The sequence below is a fragment of the Leopardus geoffroyi genome, chromosome D2 (assembly GCF_018350155.1).
Source record: "Leopardus geoffroyi isolate Oge1 chromosome D2, O.geoffroyi_Oge1_pat1.0, whole genome shotgun sequence".
Classification (NCBI taxonomy): Eukaryota; Metazoa; Chordata; class Mammalia; order Carnivora; family Felidae; genus Leopardus; species Leopardus geoffroyi.
This window is the reverse complement of record NC_059334.1, coordinates 57,082,112-57,095,318: the sequence shown is the minus strand read 5'-3', so window position 1 is coordinate 57,095,318 and position 13,207 is coordinate 57,082,112. Positions and strand designations below refer to the sequence as shown.

The 13,207-nt window shown below is 41.3% G+C and overlaps 1 protein-coding gene across 5 annotated transcripts in view; it reads left to right on the top strand.

Moving 5' to 3' along the window:
- The window catches only part of MMS19 (MMS19 homolog, cytosolic iron-sulfur assembly component), a 34,169-nt gene that overhangs the window by 4,943 nt on the left and 16,019 nt on the right, over positions 1–13,207 (top strand). For 4 of the 5 annotated variants that reach the window (XM_045438417.1, XM_045438420.1, XM_045438418.1 and 1 more), the window contains exons 2-5: positions 9,309–9,357; positions 11,330–11,430; positions 12,331–12,416; positions 12,799–12,873. In XM_045438417.1, coding sequence (XP_045294373.1) covers positions 9,309–9,357; positions 11,330–11,430; positions 12,331–12,416; positions 12,799–12,873 — 311 coding nt within the window. Of the gene's footprint in view, positions 1–9,308; positions 9,358–11,329; positions 11,431–12,330; positions 12,417–12,798; positions 12,874–13,207 lie in introns of those variants that run through there. The other variant, XM_045438421.1, reaches the window with a different exon arrangement.

Below are 13,207 nucleotides of genomic sequence, written 5' to 3'. Positions count from 1 at the left end.
CGACTGGGCCACCCAGGTGCCCTTAGAAAAGGGCTTTTAAGAAAATTGAGGTAACCTCTTTAACCATTTTAAGTGTACAATTAATTGACTTTTAGTAGATTCACAATGTTCTGCAATCATTGCCACTATCTAAAAATTCTAGAACATTTTCAGCACACCAAAAAGTGGAGGACTGTTTTGAAGGTTGTCTCTATATAGTCTGGTTAAAGGGATGGAAAGGAAGAGTCTTATTTAAAAGACATTTCTGAGGTAGACTCGACAAAACTAGAATAAAATGTTAGGTTTAGTTATGTTTGTGAAAACACCCTCAAAATACTGATTCTAGCTTTTTGCCACTGTACTCACCATTTTCCTTACTCTTATTTCTTATTGTATGATAGCTGTAAAGCTTATATAAGTAACATCTCTTCATTTTTTCTAATTTTGCATTAGTTTTATACTTCACGTTTCTTTATGTTTGTGCTGCATTAATTCAAGATAAGATCCTTGTGAAAAGCATGAAGACCAAAGGGCTCTGCCAGGAGAGTTCACCCATAACTAGAATTCAAGGAATCAAATGCCAATGGGTGTCTATTTGTAATTGTAAAACAGCCAGTTTCATAATGCTGTATATTCATGGTGAAGAAGTCTTTTTTATTTATGAAATTTGAGGCAACCTATAGGAGAGGGAATTGACTGGTAAGGGGCATGAGGGAACTTTATCCATTGCTGGAAATATTCCACATCTTGATTGGGATGTTGGTTACTCAAGGTATACTTTTGCTTAAACTCATCAGATTATACTGTTAATATCTGTACATTTTGCTGTGTATAAATTAGACCCTTTTTTTAAATGAAAAAATTAGAGGCAACTGAATGGGGCTTATTAGGCAGGTCTCTGTCTTATAGCACTTCAGGTATTTCCAACGTTAGACCATAGCCCAGCATTCCCAGGGGACTTTGATTTTCTTGCTGAAGAAGAATGATGGTTCAGTGATGGTCTTTGCTAGTAACAGTAATCAGTCCTCTAGAGCTTCCTGTGCACAAATGCTCCCTCTGTGGCCACCACTGAAATTAGTGTTTAGATGGGGTTTTTAGCAGTTACCTGGCCTTTGACCAAGAGGTTCCAGAAAGGTACCCTTTTCCACCTTCCCAAACTGTGTAATACTCTTTTATAGTGTATAACCCAGAAATGAGTATCTCTGTTCACTTCAGTGTTGCCATTAAGGAATGAGGTACAGAGCCTAACTGTCAGTTCCTTGGTCTGTCCTGTTAGTCTGGCTGCTGTCCCTTCCCCCACCCTACAGCCTGGACATTTTTTCACTTGGCTCTTTCTCAGGAACAGGGGCAGCAGCTGGGCCTTCCACATCCTGGCACGAGTAGGGCTAAGAGTGCCTGATGTCTAAATTGGTGCCAGTCACGAGCTATGAATCCTGACTAGAGGGCTCCTTTTCTCAGGCATTTTGGACTTCTTACTCTAGGACCAGAGTGAGCGTTTATCTAGTTCTACTCACCCCTGTTGCTGAGACCACAAATTTAAGGGGAACTGGAAGTTTAGGAGTTTACTCAAGCCGCTTTTTCACTCTAGCTAAAGTCTAGTGTTGGTGAATGCTAACCTATTAGGTCTGACATTTAGAGGTAGGTGGGTTGGAGACCCAGAACAGGCTGCTGCAAGTAATTTCCTGATGGAGCTAGAACTCCTCTGTGGTAACCAAACCCTTAGGAAGATTGCTAAGATTTTACTCTCTGTTTCTTCCTTGAGAATATATCCTAAGAAGCTTCTGGTAGATCTGTGTGAATGACTATTGTGCTGTTAGAAATGTATTTTTAAAATAAGTAATATAATGGGGCGCCTGGGTGGCGCAGTCGGTTAAGCGTCCGACTTCAGCCAGGTCACGATCTCGCGGTCTGTGAGTTCGAGCCCCGCGTCAGGCTCTGGGTTGATGGCTCAGAGCCTGGAGCCTGTTTCCGATTCTGTGTCTCCCTCTCTCTCTGACCCTCCCCTGTTCATGCTCTGTCTCTCTCTGTCCCAAAAATAAATAAACATTGAAAAAAAAAAATAAATAAAATAAAATAAGTAATATATTGACATGGTACAACATTTAAAAGGTACAAAAGGATACATGGAGAAAAACCCCCCTTCCCTCTCAAGATAGAATGTAGACAGTGAGGGGCGCCTGGGTGGCTCAGTCGGTTAAGCGTCCGACTTCGGCTCAGGTCATGATCTCACAGTTCGTGAGTTCAAGCCCCGCGTCGGGCTCTGTGCTGACAGCTCAGAGCCTGGAGCCTGCTTCACATTCTGTGTCTCCCTCTCTCTCCCTGCTCATGCTGTGTCTCTCTCTGTCTCAAAAATAAATAAACATTAAAAAAAAATTTTTTTTTAAATAAAAAAAAAGAATGTAGACAGTGACAAATGAATCTACTGTATTACTAGTATATGATGTGTCCTCACTAAAGGGAGGAGGGAGCTGATCTAAGTGATTTGGTAAAACAGTATTTTGTCTGGAGACTAAAGACAGAATTGTCCAGGGGTGCCTGGGTGGCTCAGTTGGTTAAGTATCCAACTCTTGGTTTTGGTTCAGGTCATGATCTCATGGTTTGTGGGTTCAAGACCTGTGTCAGGCTCTGGGCTGACGGTGTGGAGCCTGCTTGGGATTCTTTATATCTTCCCCTCTCTTGCTCACGTTCTCTCTCAAAATAAATAAATAAACTTAAAAAAAAAAAAAGACAAAACTGTACATAAACACACTTGGCTTTTATAAATCTGTTTCTCACAGAAGTTGACAATTTGGAAAGTAATTTATAGCTATACTAGGATTGAAAAAATAATAAATGGTAAATAATGGGAACCAGATTTCTCACTGTCAGAGAAACAAATTACAAACAACAAGGAGAGAGGCTAGAATGGACCCTGTGGTCCTGGATTATAGCTGGAGACTTTAACATGACCTTATATTTAGGTGTTTTTCTTTTTAAGTTCGTTTATTTATTTTGAGAGAGACCTAGACAGCACAATGGGGGAGGGGCAGGGAGAAGGAGAGAGAGAGACTCCCAAGCAGGCTCCACACCATCAGCGCAGAGCCTGATGTGGGGCTCGAACTCATGAACCATGAAATCATCATCTGAGCCAAAACCAACAGTCAGAGGCTTACTGACTAAGCCACCCAGGTGCCCCATGTTTAGTTTGATATATACAGATAGAAAAATAATTAAAGATATACATGTACATATATGTATGGGTTAATACGTACATATGTGTTTCCCAGCTCTCCCTGGGACATATGTGTCTCCCAGCTAAGTGGGGCCTAGGAGCAGTGGTATCCCAATAGCAGCAAGCACAGCTATACCCAGATCTTGGTTTGTAATAGCATTCTCCAGTAAAAATCAGGGTTTCTCAGAGAAAAGGCTGATTCTATGGCTCGGATAGAGAAATTACAGGATGAGCCTATAGTATTTTGTAGTGCTAAAAAAGAAAGTACTTAAGAAGTGAAACGATGTGGTGCCTGGCTGGCTCAGTTGGTAAAGCATATGACTTTTTTTTTTTTAATTTATTTTTATTCCTTATTTATTTTTGAGAGAGAGACAGAGTGTATCAGGGGAGGAACAGAGAGAGAGAGAGGGAGACACAGAATCTGAAGCAGGCTCCAGGCTCTGAGCTGTCAGCACAGAGTCCAATGCGGGGCTCAAACTTATGAATTGCAAGTTCATGACCTGAGACAAAGTCGGATGCTCAACTAACTGAGCCACCCAGGCGCCCCCCGCCCTTTTTTTTTAATGTTTATTTATTTTTGAACGACAGAGAGAGAGAGAGAATGTAGAGGAGGGGCAGAGGGAGAGGAAGACAGGATCTGAAGCAGGCTCTGTGCTGTCAGAACAGAGCCTGATGTGGGGCTCTAACTCATGAACCATGAGGTCATGACCTAAGCTGGCCTAAGTATCAAGAGTTGGATACTTAACCAACTGAGCCACCCAGGCACCCCCAGGAGCATGTGACTCTTGATCTTGAGGTCATGAGTTCAAGCCCCACACTAGGTATAGAGATGACTTAAAACAGGGGCACCTGATGGCTTAGTCGGTGAAGTGTGAAACTCTTGATCTTGGAGTTGTGAGTTCATGCCCCACACTGGGTGTAGAGATTTCTTAAAATCGTTAAGGGGTGCCTTCATGGGTCAGTCGGCTAAGCATCTGACTCTTGGTGTTGGCTCAGGTCATGATCTAACAGTTTGTGAGTTTGAGCCCCACATAAGGCTCTACGCTGAAGGTGCAGAGCCTGCTTAGGATTCTCTCTCTCCTGCTCTCTCTGCCCCTCCCCTGCGTGTGCTCTCTCTCTCTCTCTCAGAAATAAATATATTAAATAAATAAAATTTAAAAACTAATAATGAGCTGGCTGTGTTCTAATAAAACTTTATAAAAAATAAATAAATGGGGTGCCTGGGTGGCTCAGTCAGTTGGTTAAGTATCCCACTCTTGATCTCCCTTCAGGTCATGCCCTCACGATTGATAAGATAGAGCCCCACATCTGGCTCCATGCTGACAGCGCGGAGCCTGCTTGGGATTCTCCCTCTCTGCCCCTCTCCTGTTCATGCCCCCCCCCCCCCCGGCTCAAAATAACTAAATGAACTTTAAAAAATAAATGGATGGGGGCGCCTGGGTGGCTCAGTCGGTTGGGCGTCCGAATTCAGCTCAGGTCATGATCTCACGGTCCGTGAGTTCAAGCCCCGCGTCGGGCTCCGTGCCGACAGCTCAGAGCCTGGAGTCTGTTTCGGATTCTGTGTCTCCCTCTCTCTCTGACCTTCCCCCGTTCATGCTCTGTCTCTCTCTGTCTCAAAAATAAATAAACGTTAAAAAAAATAATAAAAAATAAATGGATGGATGGATGGATGGATGGATGGATGGATGGATGGATGGGACAAGTCAAAAAGACAGGTGCCAATCTAAAAAAGCTCCCTGCAGCCAAAGATAGAACAACTTGAACAGCAAAATAACCTAGTATTGGATTATAACCTGAAGTGTAAAATAAATGTACATGAGTCTATGCTGCTGTAAAATAAATGACTGAATAAATAAAGGGGGAAGAAGAAATGAATCTTCCTTACAGAACAATTCCATATAATATAGGTAGGTCGATATATTCCTTTCTAGGAAGTGGAGGTTAATCTCTGCCTCCCCCTTGAATCTTCTAAAGAAGATAGTATGGGAAAGGAAAAATAGTACCTCTGTAGTTCACAGAACTGGCTGATATTACCTTCGCCAAGTAATTTGAGCATCCAACTTCGGCTCAGGTTGTGATCTCACAGTTCGTGACTTCAAGCCCCATGTCAAGCTCTGCACTGACAGCTTGGAGCCTGGAACCTGCTTTGGATTCTATGTCTCCCTCTCTCTCTCTGTCCCTCCCCTGCTCGCTCTCTCTCTGTCTCCCTCAAAAATAAATAAACATTAAAAAATAATAATAATGAAATAAAATAAAATCACCAATAATAAATAAGTCATATTGATACCTTGTGCCGCTGGTATGATTGATATGATATGATAAGAAGGATACTTCGCCTCTGTGCTACTCTTCTCAAAACCCATGACCCCAGTCTAAACAATAGGAAAACATCAAACCCCAAATTGGGGGACATTCTATAAAGTACTTTAGGATATCGAGGTCCTTAAGGACAAGACTGAGAAACTTTCACAGACCAGAGGAGACCAAGGATTCATGATGGCTAATTGCAATGTGGTATCCTTAATTGGATCCTGAAACAGAAAAATGACATTAGTGGAAAAACTTGGTAAAATCTAAATACAGTCTAGAGTTTAATAGTAATACATTAATGCTAATCTCTAACTCTAAAATTATTTCACAGTAAAACATCTTTTTTTTTTTTTTTTTTTAAGTCTACCTCTCAACCCCCTAGCCATCCAGTGTCCTTCCTTGGAGACAACCAATATTAGTTCCTTTTATCTTCCGGAGAAATAAATAAATGCAAATAGAAACAACCTTCCTTCCCCTTAAAAACAATGCTGTGCACTTAGTATTGTATATATTATTTTTGTACATTGTCTGGATTTTAGATCATGTCCCATTATCAGCGTGTGTGTGTGTGTGTATGTGTGTAGTATGCACTATTTTGTACTTTTACAAGGATATAGGATAAATTTTGAGAAGATTCACTGAATTAAAACATATACACTTGTAATTTTTATTGAACATATTGTCAAATTGCCTTCCATAAAGGGGTTGTACCAATTTATACTCCACTTGTAATGTGTAAGAGTGCCTATTTCTGCATACCATCTACCAAACATAGGTGTGTTACAAGGTTATTTTTTATTTTTACCAATCTAGTATGTTAAAAACAAGACTTTCATATAGTTTAATTTGTATTTCTGTTGTGAATATGAGTATCTTCTGTAGAATGCCTGTTCATTCTTTTGGTTTTGCCCATGTTAAAAAAAATTTTGTTTAACGTGCATTTATTGTTGAAGGAGAGGGACAGAGCAGGAGTGGGGGAGGGGCAGAGAGAGAAGGAGACACAGAATCTGAAACAGGCTCCAGGCTCTGAGCTGTCAGCACAAAGCCTGACAAGGGGGTTGGAACTCACAAACTGTGAGATAATGGCCTAAGGCAAAGTCGGATGCTTAATCAACTGAGCCACCCAGGTGCCCCAAGGTATTGCCCATTTTTAAATTGGTTGTTGATCTTTTTCTCATTGATTTGTAGGAGCTTTATGTGTTGGTTAAAAAAAGCCCTATGGGGGCGCCTGGGTGGCGCAGTCGGTTAAGCGTCCGACTTCAGCCAGGTCACAATCTCGCGGTCCGTGAGTTCGAGCCCCGCGTCGGGCTCTGGGCTGATGGCTCAGAGCCTGGAGCCTGTTTCCGATTCTGTGTCTCCCTCTCTCTCTGCCCCTCCCCTGTTCATGCTCTGTCTCTCTCTGTCCCAAAAATAAATAAAAACGTTGAGAAAAAAAAAAAAATTAAAAAAAAAGCCCTATGTTGTAAGAATTACAAATATGTTTTTCTAGTTTGTCTTTTTTTTAAATTTGTTTTAATGTTTATTTTTGAGAGAGAGAGACAGAGCATGAGTGGGGGAGGAGCAGAGGGAGAGGGAGACACAGAATCCAAAGCAGGCTCCAGGCTCTGAGCTGTCAGCACAGAGCCCAACGTGGGGTTTGAACCCATGAACCGTGAGATCGTGACCTGAGCTGAAGTTGGACACTTAACCAACTGAGCCACCCAGGCACCCCTCTAGTTTGTCTTAATGATGTTTTTTGTTTGTTTTTGTCCTGCAGAAAATCCAATTTTTTAATGTAGCTGATTTTAACCAATCTTTTTTTCAAATGTTTATGTATTTTGAGAGAGCACAAGCATGGGAGCGGGAGGGGCAGAGAGAGGGAGAGAGAAGGAGAATCCCAAGCAAGCTCCACACTGTCATTGCAGACAGTGAATTCACAACCTGTGAGATCATGACCTAAGCCAAAATCAAGAGTCAGATGCTTAACCAACTGAGCTATCCACCCAGGCGCCCCAACCAGTCTTTTTTTTTTTTTTCAATGGCTTCTGATAATGTTAGTTTATACTTAGGAATTTTCTCATGTCTTTTTGTTTAATCCATTTGAAAAGTTTACTTTGATGAAAGATTCAAAGTCAAGACTTTTTTTCCCAAATATTTACCCAATCATTCCACCACTGTTTATTGAGTAGTCTAGTTTTCCCATTAATTGAAATTTTAAAAATCATCATCTCATATGCATTTGTATTTCTTTCTGGACTTTCTCTACTCTTTCTATATCATTGATTTCTTTGTTTAAAAATATGAACTCATACTATGCTGGTTGTTTTTTTTGTTTTTTTACTTTTATTCTAGAAATCTTCAAGTATATTCAAAAGTACACACTAAAAAAAGTATACACAAATTTATTATTGTGACTTTGAAACAATTTTTTTAAGTTTATTTATTTTGAGAGCGAGAATATGCAAGTTGCAGAGGAGCAGAGAGAGAATCCCAAGCAGGCCCCACACTTTTAGTGTGGAGCCCGAATGGGGGGGCGGGGAGCAGCTAGAAGCCAGACGTGGGGCTCAAACTCACAAACCATAAGATCATGACCTGAGTCAGACACTTAACCGACTGAGCCACCCTGGCACCCCATAACAATTTTTTTTTAATGTTTGTTTGTGGCATGTTAAAATTTTTTTTAATGTTTATTGTTTTTGAGAGAGAGCACAAGTAGGGAGGCAGGAGGGTGGGTGGCAGAGAGAGGGAGACAGAATTTGAAGCAGGCTCCAGGCTCTGAGCTCTTAGCACAGAGCCCAACGTGAGGCTCATGAACCATGAGATCATGACCTGAGCTGAAGTCGGACACTTAATCGACTAAGCCATCCAGGCGCCCCTATAACAATTTTTTAATATCTGGAAGGTCTACCTTCCCTCCCTCCCCCATTGTTCTTTTTCAAAATTTGCCTAATTATGTGGGTTTTTTTTTTTTTTTTTTTTTTTTTTTGCATTTTAACTTTAGAATAAGTTTATCTAGTTCCCCCCAAAATAAAATTTCTGGTATGTTCATAGAGATTATTTAAAATTATAGATTAATTTGGGAGATCTGTTTTCTTGAGTCTTTCATGAATATGGCATGCCTATTTGTTCAAATTTTCTTTTGTGCTCCTCACTGGTGCTTTAAAGTTTTTCACTATTCAGTTCTTCACATTTTTTGTTAAGTTTATATCCAGGTATTTTTCCCTCCCCTTTTTTTTTCTATTATAAATAGGATCTTTTTTCCTTTGTATCATTTTACAGGGCATTTTGTGTATATATGTATATGTGAAGGTTCTTAATTTCATAATATTAATTTTGTACTCAGCTAATAAATTATTTTTTAATGTTTATTAATTTTTGAGAGAAAGGGAGTGCATGAGCAGGGGAGGGGCAGAGAGAGACAGAGACAAAGGATACAGAGGATCCAAAGTGGGCTCTGTGCTGACAGCAGAGAGCCCAACTTGGAGCTTGAACTCATGAACCCTGTGAGATCATGACCTGAGCTGAAGTTAGACACTTAACTGACTGAGACACCCAGGAGTCCTGTGAATTATTTTATTTGTAGTATTTCTTCAGTTATTTCTTCTGGATTTTCTAGGTATACAGTCATTATCTACAAACTATATGTTTATTTCCTTTTCAATTTCTATAATTGAAACTGCATGTTTGAAGTGTTACAATAATACCTCTTACGTAGAAGGGGCTCTAGGGTGCCCCAAGGTACAAACCCTAGGGTAGGCAGGAAACATTGGTAATTAGATCCTTTCAATACTGGGACTGGGTTTATGTTTTTTTCTTTTGTTTCCTCTAGATGTGAAATCTGGGAGCTATACAGTGTTACAAGTGGTGGAAGCCCTTGGGTAAGAGCCTGTGCCGTAGAGCTCCCTTCTCCCAGCCCTGCCTGTGCACTCTGAAAAGGTTGTGTTGTACACTGCTGCTTTCCTGGACCTGACTGGTCCTGAACTTCTCCTACTGTAGCCCAGTACCCTCCTTTCCTCTCTGCCTCAGTCTAAGCCTGTGTTTCTCCTGAAACAAGTTTGATGCCACCTGACTTAAGTTCCTAAGGGAGGAAGGGTTGGAAGTTCCTGGATCAGCCCACAAGTTTGGAGTGAGATGAGTGGTTGAAGGCCATCAACTGTTATTTAATTAGAGCTGGGATTCCTCCTGTGCCTCTTAAAGACCTACCTGCCTCATGGGATTCTAGTCAGTGTGGATCTGACTCAGACCTGTCGAGGGCCCTGCCTGGGGATTTGCCAGGAAGCTGACCCTGCACCAGATCCTCACTATAGGAAAAGGCCTGAGGAAACAGCTGGAAGATCAGTGTTAAAACCAGATATCCAGGCACCAGAGGGAGTATGTGCTTGTTGTCTGTTGCCTGCTTTTCTCCTATTTCATACTTGGTAGACCATCTAAATTGACGTTTTATTTGCAAAGGTTAACTGTCTCAGCCAGCTTGTTTTCTGAAGCAGAAAACTAGAAAACTGGGAGGGTGGGGTGGAATGTAGGTCGCTATTAATGTCTCTCTCCCACATGAGAGACCGTTTGGCCTTTCTACTCATCTGTGGCCTTGGTCCATTTAAAAAAAAAATGACTTTATTGAGATGTAATTCATATGTCACAAAGTTCATCACTTTTTGTGTATTCACAGATTTATACAACCCTCAATCAATTTTTGAACATTTTCATTACCTCAGAAACCTGATGCCCATTAGCAATCACTCTTCATTCCCTCCTCTTCTCAGCCCCTGGCAACCACTAATCTACATTCTATTTCTATGGATCTGCCAGTTTTGGAAATATCGTATAAATGGAACCATACAACATGTAACCTTTGTGACTGGCTACTTTGACTTAGTATATGTTTTCAGTTTATCCCTGTTATGGCTTTCGATAGTGTTTCATTTTTTGCTGAAGAATAATCTGTTACATGAGTATCTCACATTTTGTTTAACCATTCATCAGGTGGTAGATATCAGGGTTGTTTCCAAATTTGGGGTATTCTAAATAATGCTGATATGAACACTTGTGTGCCTTGGTCTAATTTTAAACACTAAGTTTTCCACTTCTTAACAGGGCCTTTCGACAAGATCCTATTCTATTCCTGTCAAGAGTGATTTTATTTTTTTCCCTTTACCCCTAGGTATAGACACCCTTATCCTTGAGATTTCAGTCAAATGTCCTAGTCATTTCTCCTTCAGAAATCTTCTACCTCCTACATTAACTTGCTTAGATTTCTTCAAGTATGTTTAAATGTAATCTCTATAAGACCTATTCTGAAGATAAGTTACCTTATTGCCTCAGTCCAGGTTTTCCAATTCAGTAATCCTAAATAGTTAAAACATTTATTCTGACCATCTTACTTTGTAAACTTGCAGTTATAAAGATTTCCCCCCCCCCCCCCCCCCCCCCGGCCTAAGATCTTGGTTGCTCTCAGCATTTTTTTTTCTTAGCAGTAATAGATTTATTCTCCTGTTTGGGTAGAAGTTGCAGCTGCCCATGATCTGTTGAGCCCTGTGGGTAGCTGCTAAGCTCTGTTTCAGAGGAAGGTCACTATGATACAAGAATAAGCCGAATGCCCAATCGGCGCCTGGAGATGGATACTTCTGTTGGCGGTGGTGTCAGATGAGCCTCTAATGAATGCCAGATCAATCTGGGAATTGGCTGTTTAGACTCTGGCTTTACTGTTATCTGTAATGCTAAGTACCTACAGAACACCTTTCCTGGGCTGGATTCCATGCCCAGGGGGTGAGTGTGACTAATTTCAAAATATTTATGCCTTCAAAAGTTTCAACAGGGTTATGTCAAGCTCTCTATATCCTACTTTCCCCCCAGGTCATCTCTAGAGAATCCAGAACCCCGAACTCGGGCACGAGGAATCCAGCTTCTGTCACAGGTGCTACTCCAGTGTCACTCCTTGCTCCTGGAGAAGGAAGGTACTGGCATCACTAGTAGGAGTATCTTCCCAGCTTGCTGAGCCAAGGCCTCCTTCCTTGTCTATTCAAGCCAACTTTATAGGGAGGGAAGAAAAAAGGGAGGGCATAAGGAATCTGTGAACTACTAATTCAGTATCTTCATTCCTCACTGGTATATGTGGCAGAGAGATAAGTATTGAGGCTGAAGACACTGGGATTTCAAATGTAGCCTTAGACATTATTCGTTTATTTATCTTAAAGTTTATTTATTACCGTTTATCTATTTTGAGAGAAAGAGAGAGCGTGAGCGGAGAAAGGCAGAGAGAGAATCCCAAGCAGGCTTCATGCTGTCAGCTCAGAGCCGGAGGCAGTCTTGATCCCAGGAACTGTGAGATCATGATCTGCACCGAAATCAAGAATCAGACACTTTTAACTGACTGAGCTACCAGACGCCCCTCCTTAGACATTTTTTATCCTTTATAGCATAGTAGTGGGCAAACTACAGCCTGTTTTTATTAATGTTTTGTTAGCGTATAGCCACAACCATTTATTTACCTTGTTTATGCTGCTTTTCTGTTACAGCGGCCAAGTTGAGCAGAGTGGAGTAGTTGTGACCAATACTATGTCCTACAAGCCTAAAATATTTACTATCTGGCCCTTTGAGAAAGTTTGCCCATTCTGGTTCTATAGAAAGGAAGTTCTGGGGTTGTAAGTGGGTTCAAATGCGGACCTATGTGAGAATTGATAATAAAAGGTGTTCACCTATTTTCCTGACTGATCAAGGCACCCTCAAATGGGAGGGCATGGGACATATCTCTTAGTGGAGGAGAAAATTTGTAGTGAAGCCCAAACAGGAACAGCCTTTACAAAGTTTGGGAAGGAGCCTGTGTAAAATAATGGCTGCATTTCTGGTTTGTGCAGTGGTCCACCTGATCCTATTCTATGAGAACCGGCTGAAGGATCATCATTTTGTGATCCCATCTGTCCTGCAAGGTTTGAGGGCACTTGTGAGTTCTCCTTTTTTTCATTACATACTGTGTTTGCAGGAGCCCTTTTCCAGTGAATTCTGTCTTTGTGTTTTGGGCATGAGACTCCCACATCATGAGGAGCAGATGCCCAAGTGGGGAATAAACTAGTGTCAGCCAGTTTCACTTCTGTTTTTAGTCTAGAGATTACAGGTATTTTGGGGGGACTGGAATTCAGAACCAGAGTGGAAAGAGCTGTAGAGAACTAATCAACTCGAGAAAAGGGACCATGTTTCTCACTCTTAGCACTTTTTCCTGAACCTGGATGTTGTGATTCCCACTGTAGCTAATTAGGCCTGTTTTGGGGATTCTATCTTGAAGCTAGAATTCCCTCAGTACTCACACATTTCCTCTTCTCCCCCAGAGTCTGTGTGTGGCCCTGCCCCCAGGGCTGGCTGTCTCTGTACTTAAAGCCATCTTCCAGGAGGTCCACGTCCAGGTGAGTGATAACAGTCACTTTCGTATTCTGCTGTCTCTCAGCCTTGACGTAACTAGGATTAGGTAGCAAAAAATACTGCCTTCTAAGTCCTGAACTTTTTCAGATCCCTGACCATGTTTAAATGCTAGTCCTTGCTACTATATAAAGAGAAGGAGCCATGCTATTATGTCTGACCTGCATCCTCTTAAACCTAAAGAAAGTAAAGCAGACAGGTTTTGGTTATTGGCTCCCCTGCTATAACTGGTAGTCCAATAGCCATAGCCTTTCTCTGCATTTCTTCTTAGGTTCTTATGCTAGTGTAAAGAGCACTGTCCACCTAGAGATTGTGAAGCAG